We start from the raw sequence: 9,861 nt of genomic DNA, 5'->3' as shown, positions 1-9,861 counted from the left end.
AGGGTTAAGAGCTATCAAGTGGCAAGTGCAAGGTCTTTACGTGAATTAGGCGTAGGACTTTGAACTGAAAGAGTTTGTGATTTTTTATATTCTTTTGAATTGAAATTTGTAGTTTTAAGTTCAATAATTTAGTGTAATTTTATATTTAGTTCATAATAATAATAATATGATTCAGTATTTAGAATGATAAATTTGTGTGAATTGTACGTAATACTACTAGTACCAGTACCACATAAGAATTTTATATTTTTCCTTCTTACAATCTTTACTTTGTAGTAAGACCCACACTTCTGTTGTTATTGCGTTATAATTAAAATGGTCTAACTGATATATATATATAGTTTATTCTGATATTTTGTAAATGGTTTAAAACTCAGTGTACAAGTGACAACAATAGAACCCATATGTTGGTTGTGGAACAAGCTAAATACATTCATCTCAATAATACAGGGAAGCTATGACATTCTCACAGTTGGTGTCTCAATACACTGAAGAGCTTAAGTTTCGAATTCCAACATAAATCTTGCCTATAATGAGAGGAATGTGACCAAGACTAATCTTTTAAGTGCTTTAAAGTAATTTTCTTTGTAATTTATGGTGTCTGTATCATTTGGTAATCTCTTCTAACAGGTTGTACCAAGTAACAAGGGGTCAGGCTCAGGTGGTGTTTATTGAAACCACCTGTACTATACACTTACATACATTCGCTAGTAGTGGCAATTAGTTTTGTCTCTATAGTGAAACAACATACACGGACATATGTTGAAATAAACTTGTTTGAAAGTTCAAAATAATGATATTTAAGTACCGAAAGCTTTCTTACTAACATATCTACAGTAATGTTCAAATGCACCCACGCTGGGTTGAACGAGAGTGACCCCCAACAGGGGGAGATAGTTTACAGAAAACGTACGAAGTTCATGCTGCTGACCCCATGGTTTATTCAGCACAATAAACAAAAGTACATAAACGTAAACTTGAAATAAAAATATATTTATGAAACAAAATTAAAATGTTTTTATGTACATATATAAACATGAAATCCTAGTTAAAAATAAAAATACTCATTTATTGTTTAGGTTTATTTACAAATATTGTTTTCGGGTCTTGTATATTACTTGAAACCATAAGGAGAGCACGTGATTATTAAAAAAAATTAAAATAGGTATAATTTGCATTTTGTGGACGATACAATTTTTGGGATTTCGAAATAATGTACTAAAACATAAAAAGTAATAAGTTCAAATCTGGAACAAATATAAATATCATAATAATTTCTTATAAATACCATTTCCTAATGTAATTTTCCAAGATATTAATAATCATAATGCAAAAAAACTAAACTTATCAAAGTAACAGGCTTTATGTTTCTTAAACTACATGCATTTATGAAAGTTCTTATGAAGTTTCAAACAGTTTCATTCACTAGTTTTATTGTTCGAATGAAATATAGCAAGACTTGCATTGGCTATTCAAAAAGTTAGTAGCTGGTGGTCATCGGGTTAAGGTGGGTATAATACACTTTACTTTGTTCTTGTTTAATTCATTCTGGATCCATTAGTATTGGAATTGTCAAAATTTTGCAAACAATAATGTGGAAAGTGGCCAGCTGTTAAGTATTTTCACTGGTGAAAGTTTCTTCTGGCCTTAAAACTGAAACCTGCAATCAAATTTTATGAACATCTTATCCAAATAGTAAGCTGTACGAGTGACTTTCTGTAACTGATATTTCACGTACAGTTTATGTACCAAGTTGTGCCATTACAACATATCATGCAGCATCAATCTACTTATCTGTTTGTAATGTCACTTATATCAGTGACAAAACCATTTTATTGTTAAGTCGTTAAATAATGAAATTAAAATAAAAACTAAAATCTGTTTTGACACTCTAACTTGCCACTACATCAAGAAAAATCTTGCTGTTGTAGAACCATTAAGTTTTTATATGAAGTTAAAGAATCTAATAAATTGTACAATTATTAATAAATATAGATTTCATATTATGAAATTAACAGGTGTTTATAAGAAACAATTTCAACTCAAATTGTAAGTTAAAAAATGTGACTATCCAGGCAGGCCATTCATAAATACAATTAGAAATGTGTATCTGTAATACTGCCCACATAGGTGTGTTAGTAAACATTATGTATGTGAAACTTTGTTTTAATTGTTTCATAGTCTTTTAAACCTCACATTCAGTTTAGTGTAATGTAAAACTTTAACATACATGTAGATGTCACCAATATGTCAGGTTTAAGAACAGTATTAAAAACTTCAATTATTGTTTATTGGTTTTGTCAGTTCACACATGAGGTGGGAACACAGTTTAGCTTAGTATGTCCAGAGCAATAAACTAAAAGTACATTCCAAATTTAAGCTTATACCAGTAATTAAATTTATATATTTTATTGATCTTATAAAATGATTCTAATTGTCTGCTGGCTGTCCTTACATTCTTAATAATAATGTTTTACTTATTCACCTATTTAATCCTTTTGAAGTGGGTTTCCCATTAAACACTTTTCTGTGCAAGTTGCTGAGTTACATTCAGATTTAATTAAACAACTTTATTATCAATGTATGTCAGTGAAATTAACATTATAATTTATGTTATAAATCGAAGTTTTATGTTATTTATGTTTTAATTCCTTTATTTCAAAAGAAACCTTTAAAAAGTACTTAAACTTCAGTTTTGTTCTCACGTGATATGTGAGATTCCATAAAGCTGAACTCTCACAATATCTAATTATACAACTACAGTGCCTGTAGATGTATGTCTAGATTAAACTACATTTACTACACTATTTACATGTATGTTCCAAAGTTCTTTGGCTGAGTTCAGTTGAAACTAGAGATAACTTTTTCCAACCTTTGTCAGGTGTCATGCCCACCTATATATAGCATTGAGATTTACAAGTCACATGAACCATTAGAAAGCACTTATTTTACACTAACCCAGCAATAATTATTTTGAAATTGGTGCACAGTTGTTGTTGTTGTTGTTGAGTAGATGTAACTGCCTGTAGTATTGTTGGCTGCTGTGTCCACAATAGCACTTACAGTTGTTTGTTACCTCAGTATTTTATGGTTAGAGAGACAGTTAAATCATATTTACTTTTATATTGTAGTTATTTAAGTATTACTTATGTTTAAAATGCACAATTAAAAGGGTTAAACATTTTTGAAATATATTTCGAACTTTGCCTTGGTTCTCAAGACTAACCATATTATGGGAGTGCAAGAAAATTTTGCTGAAGGTTTGCCAAAGACACTGTAATATGCCCTGAAGACACTGTTGACTTGTGTCGAGATGAATAATAGATAGTAAAGGAAAATAAAACCATAAAAATTATCTGTTTAAAAAGGAAAAGACCTGAAATTACAAATATAACCAAAAGATCTTTAAGATATTCTATGAAAAATTAAAAGATATGTACATTTTTCTATTTCTTAATTTCAAATATTTCATTACACTGTATGTTGATGATATCTGCAGTTAGTGATATGGAAGAGAAAATGAAAAATGAACTTTTACCATTAAAAACACTTTTGATATTCATTTAAGAAGTTCTAGATGTTATGTAAATAAAACTCAAACTCTAAGATGAAGAAAAATTTTTATACTTAATGAAAATCATCTTGTACTCAAACTCTGAACAGTTTGAATGCAAATGACTACAATAGATAAAATAACATTTTTAGTAGGAAGACTGTAATTAAAATACAATTCTTTGTGTACAAGAGGCTTATAATCTTTAACAAAATCTTACCAGTTTTGTGAGAATACATTAGAAAGCTCAGAGTTACTGTATGTATTGTTGCACATATATCCTTCCTCTTGAAATACTCGTGTATTTTGTACAATCCCGTTGCAAAGAGTATCATACCAACAATTCTGTGTTAGAAGGAAAACTTGCATTTACCTACACTGAAGTTTGAGTAAGTACATAATAATTATATTATGAATTTCAGATTAACTGCCACTAAAATGTTGCCTTATCCACATATTTCCAGATCACTTTTTGCAATGAAGTGTCCATAATAGAAAAAATGACATATTCCGCCCATCCTTCAACAGATGATTGGTAAGTTGTTTTTTTAGTTTCATGCTAGTACTGATATGTTCACTTTCACAGAAATAGGATGCTAATATATTGGTTTTATTGTTGGTCAGAGATTTGTTTGTATTCCTGGTTCTAGTAGATTCCATAATCAATATTTTTGTTAGCAAGAACTATTCACTGGGTTTCGAGAACTTGCAGAAAGAGAATATAGGAGACCATTTTTTACAATTAGCCAAGATTCTTTCAATAAAAGTTTAATACTGAAATTACCAGATACTATTGTGAGAAGAAGAAAATAAAAGCTTTATTAATCCTATAACCATGGATACCCTTTACTGTTCATGACACAAGGTTTTAGTGCCTTACATTCAAAATTTTATTAAACCACTTTTTGTTTGTTTTACCAATTAGTATAGCATAATATCTTAGCTAATAATCCATATTTTAATAGTATACAAGTTTTAAGTTCTTAATTCTATAAGGCAATATTTAAAAAAAAAGCCTTAATTTTCCCTAGTGTTACATACGTGACACATTTTCTCTAGGCATCTTTTCTTCTCTATTTTATCCATCACCCCTCCAAAAAGTATGAAATTAAGCATGAATTACTCGCTATAAAATTTGCTTTGCTCAGACAAACCATAATTTTTTATAGCCTTCAATTTTGTTTGGTTACAGAGATCTCAAATAGAAAATCAGACCTCTCTTGCCACACCCACCTGTCACATTCTCTCTTTCTAGATTTCTTAATAGTTCTCTCTTACGTTTAGTCATATAACCTATAACCAATAGAAAGTGAAGGTTTTCATCTATCAAATGATGTTTTATATTTCGTTGTGTTCTAAACAGATAATTGTCAATTTCACTTGAAGTACAAGCTTCTTTCCCATGGGAATGGTAATGAGTAGCTTGGATGAATATATAATGGCTCTTTTTGCATAGTTAGAAAGGCAGAAAAATTGTGATTGTTAGAGGAAATTGTCTACTTTTTGCATGTTGTTATTCATAAAATTATTTAATGCACTACTACTACTACCATTAGTACAAAAAAGTAGGGTTATGTGTCATTGATAGTCAACAGCAAAAAAAAAGAATACTCTTGTAAGTACTTTATTTCTTATTTTTTATGTTTATTCTTTATTTATTATTATAAAAGTAACTAAAATGTAAAAATAGGGATCTCTTTAGGTTAGTTAAGATTAGATTAGGTAAAATAAATAATAATAATATTATAATTAAAATATTTCATAAGGTACGCATGCAAGCAGCTTGGAGTAGCTCGTAGGTAAGGTAATTTGATAGCATAAAGTGAGCTGCACATTCTCCAAATGAGTTATCTTAATGCCAGCTCTGTGTTTCATGTTACAGGTGTCTTGTAACTATGGGTTCCTAGTGTTTAACTAGCTTAACCCTATCGAGATGAGTAGGGGTCAGAGAGCATGTCATCACGTTTGTAGATTTACATTCAACATTTTATTTAGTTATTATTTTATAAATGTATGTCAATAAGTTTGGTATCAAATTGTATATTATAATTCCAATTTTAGTATTATACATTAGTTAATTTCTTAATTTGAAACTAAATATAAAAAACGGCTATCAATTTTTGTTTGTCCCATGGTACTTGGCCTTCTGGGTTTGGTCAGATTACATTTTATGATGCTCACAATACAATGTCTGTAGTTTTGTATGAATTAGAAACTGAAAGATTCAATATAGGCAAGCTAGAATATAACATATGAACCTCCTACCTTTTCTATTTGCTCTGCCCAACACTTCATCATTTGAGAAGACTTATTTATCTACGCCAACTTTTATATACCAATAACTTTATAATCAACTGAAAGCTATATATTTATTCTATATAATTCTGTCAGTGTTCTTAAGTTATTTATGTGAGAAATGCAATTATATCATTGGAAAGTTTGAAGTATTTCAAAAAAGGCTATTTTGTGAATAGAAATTATATTTTTTAGACCCCAAATACAATTTAGTTAGGAAGCCTGATAAATTACAGTGGATCTTTGGGGTATTGGTACAGTAATTTATAGTTTTTTTTGTTTTTTTTGTATTCCAAAATGCTTATATAAAGTCTACAAACATTATTATTTTTCCATCTCCACAAGTGAATTTGTACGAGGCTTAGCAAGTATGGCTCATGAGTACAAACAAGGACTTTGTAGCATCGTAAGTAGTAGAGATCATTGAAATAAATCATAAGAAATAAATTTATTACTGAACAACTGATCTTAACACATGAAAAGGAACATCTTTACATAAACATCCAGTTGAACTTGCAGTTTGCTGGTGAATAATTTGTTTCTTAAGTTACAATCAAGAAGGCTAAGCCAAGAATACTAGCCTAACCAAAACGACCCGTATTTATATTACTGGAAACTACACATTTATTGGTCACTGTGTAAGCATGGTAATATAGGAAACAGGATGCCCGTAAGCATTTACACACATTTACACCTATACTAATGCTAAATCTCAACCACCAAGTAAGATAACTAGCAAGTTTATTGGATAGGATACAACTTTATACTTTGTACAGAGACATATCATAAATATTTTCTCTCACTTTTATAAAGTATTTTAGATAATTCTTGTTGCAACCACTGTATTGTAAAAAAACTGGCAAATTCTATCTCGCTGTGTTCTCAGAGCAGCGACCCGAATAATCTCTGTAGGATACTTCCGCTTTTTGACTTATTGGATCGGCCCAGACTTTCTGCAAAGTCATAAACATTTTATAATACTTAAGACAATTGTCATTGTAACCATTATACTGTCAACAAATTGATATATCCTATCCCACTGTGTTTTCAAAGCAGGGAAAATTCTGGGAATTGTGCCGCAAGAACTTATTTGATATTGACGGTGTAAAAGTGCTCAATGTATGGTAACACCTGAACAGGAACGGTGATTCATTGCTTTATATTTGGCAGGTTTCAGTTAATGTTTTAGGGGACAGATTTACGACATTGGAAGTGTTTTCGGGTTTGGGTCTCTCAGACAAGGAAGTAGCTGAAATGGATGAGTCAGGAGTAGAGCTTATTTTATGAGACAACTTAACTTGCGAGTTTGTATTATTTGAGTTATTGGTCAACGATTCACAGGTAGCGTCAGTAGGGGCTTGTTTAAAGTTATTATTTCGTTGTGAACAGACGATAAGATTTTGGTGAGATAATCCTTTACTTTTATGTGAAAGATCATGATGTGTTTGTTCCTTGTTGTTTATCTCGTGATTTTTGAAATACTTTTTTTTTGTTAAGGCCCCCATTGGCACAGCGGTATGTCTGCGGACTTACAACACTAGAATCCGGGTTTCGATACCCATGGTGGGCAGAGCATAGATAGCCCATTGTGTAGCTTTGTGCTTAATTACAAACAAACAGGTTTGGAACCTGGTGGAGGATTGCTAGGAATATAGAAGATACCAGAAGGAAGGTTGTTTTCAAGGTATGCAGAAGATTTGGCTTTTGGGAGGTCATCAGGCTCAGAGCTTACTAGAAGGTTATTGGGAATAAGAGTGGAAGCCGTAACTTCTGCATGAGTAGAGAATTTAGGAAAAGGGTCAAATGTAGACTTTTGAATAGTTCCAGGAGAAGTAATGATAGAAATGGAACTTGGATGTATAGAAGTGTGGCATACAGATGTATGTACTTTGGGTTGAAAGGTTGTGACTGAGGCAGGCTTTGTAGATTTGGTATCAAGTTTAGGGCTTAGGGAAAGGTTACTAGAAATAAAACTGGAAGTTATAACTTCAGCATAGATTAGACATTTAGGCGAAGGGTCACAATTAGAGTTTGGGACAGTTCCAGGAGAAACAGGGTCTGGAAGTGTAGTAGAGATGTGGCATACAGGTGTATGCTCTTCCGGTTGAGAGTTTTTCAATGAGATAGAGGTATGGGGAATAGAAGAGGTTGAAGGAGATTTAGGACTAAGGGTGTTTGGTTGGTTTACACTGGAGTATCCAGTATTAGTTTGTAAGCGAGGAAGAATAAAGTTGGTAATAAAGAAGCGGAAATTACAGGATAGGGAAATGATTCCTTGGAAAGAAAAGTGTAAACTATCCTTTACTAAGAAGTGTCTCCTGCTTTCAAGTTAGTGTTGTAAAGAAAAGACAAGCGTGGGTTACGTCGACATAGGTCATGTGCGAGAGTGATGAATTTGTCAATTTTGTGATTTAAAATGTCAGTAGTACAGACTTGTCTTAGAAAGAGATCATCAATATGTCTGTTAACGTCACGGTAAATAACGCTTGAGAAACATACACGAAGACCAGTACGGAAAGTCAAAGTATGTAACAGTAAGGTTTGTAGGTCATTAAAACAGTCATAAGCGGTCGTTGAGTTTCGTTTGAGGTCGTTAGTTTTCCAACATGAAGAATTAAGTATTTTACAATTTGTGGCAGTAAAGATATAGTCTAAAAGGCCAAGTGAAGTGGTGCCACTAATGGATTTAACATAAGAAAGGTGTTGATACAGGTAATTAATAATAGAATCTCGAAAAATGGCAATGTAAGGTGAAAGAAGAGATAACTTACCATTGGTAAAATCGGGTCCGTGGTCCATGAGTGGGAAATAAGTTTTGATAAAAGAATTAGCACAAAGGAACACATATAAAGTGTAATAGACTTAATATAAGTCCCAAAACTCAAGCACTTTTGAATAGTTGACTATTCTTCTTCAGAAGAACAAAGGGTGACCTTTAGCCTGTGCAATGAAATATATAGTAGGACGTGTGACATCATGTAAACCGGAAGTCCCAGTTGAGTTGAATCTGGTGACCAAAAGAACACCATATAGAGTTAATATTGATAAAATACACTGATTAAATAAGTTTTATTTAAAAAATCGTTTGATGATTATCTGCAAGGATATAGAGATTACGCAAATGAAACTTGACAAATTTCAAATAAAGAAAAGTATTTTTAATCTTCAAATCAAAATTACTTTGTACATTGGATAGTCAACATTCTGAAAGAAAAAATTCACAAGCAAATCTTTAATAAAAAGAAATCTTAAAACATAATTCATAAACCAGATATTTTGTGTATGGAATCCTTGTAATGTTTACTAATAATCTAAAAAACTTTGTAAAAACACGCATAAATTTTCAAAAATTATTGTACAATTACTCTTGTAGATACTTTCTTGGTTACGAGCCAGTAATGACAGGGTTAATGCCAGCTCTGTATTTCATGTTAGAGGTGTATTGTAACTGGAGGTTCCTAGTGTTTACCTACCTTAGTGCCAACTCTGTGTTTCATGTTAGAAGTGTCTTGTAACTAGAGGTTCCTAGTGCTTACCTAGTGCCATTTCTGTGATTAATGTTATTATGTAAATGTCTTCATTTAGATTAAGACTTCATGTGTTATAAATGCAAATTTTACAATATGGTAGGTTTCCATTACTTACTGACTTCAACAAGTGCACTTACTAAATACCATTCGTAATTGTTTTAGAGGTCATCCTTTATATTTTCTTAACCCTTTCGAGATGGTTCACAGGTGAAAGGCCATGTCATCTTGTTTGTTGACTCGCATTCAAAATTTTGTTGAACTACTATTTCATGAATATATATGTCAATAACTTTATAGATTATAATTCAAATTTTTAGTTATTTTAGTGATTTTTTTAGTTATTCAGATGTATATATAGAACCTAAAACAAAATTTTGTTTCACATCCTCCATGTGCAAATTTTTTAAAGGCGTGGCAACCGATGTCAAGCAGCAACCTAGTATAAAGGTCATAATTAGAAGAGATAATTGTTTGCTTTACTTT

General features: G+C 31.4%; 1 protein-coding gene across 1 annotated transcript in view; it reads left to right on the top strand.

The window, feature by feature from the left end:
• The window catches only part of LOC106461532 (protein slowmo-like), a 22,826-nt gene that overhangs the window by 9,969 nt on the left and 2,996 nt on the right, over positions 1 to 9,861 (top strand). Inside the window, exon 4 of the mRNA XM_013921363.2 lies at positions 4,018 to 4,088. Within this exon, the coding sequence (XP_013776817.1) occupies positions 4,018 to 4,088 (71 nt within the window). The remainder of the gene's footprint in view (positions 1 to 4,017; positions 4,089 to 9,861) is intronic.

Source organism: Limulus polyphemus, unplaced genomic scaffold, assembly GCF_000517525.1.
Source record: "Limulus polyphemus unplaced genomic scaffold, Limulus_polyphemus-2.1.2 Scaffold981, whole genome shotgun sequence".
NCBI classification, from domain to species: Eukaryota; Metazoa; Arthropoda; class Merostomata; order Xiphosura; family Limulidae; genus Limulus; species Limulus polyphemus.
Note: the sequence above shows the minus strand (reverse complement) of the source record. Positions and strands in the feature narration are given on the sequence as shown.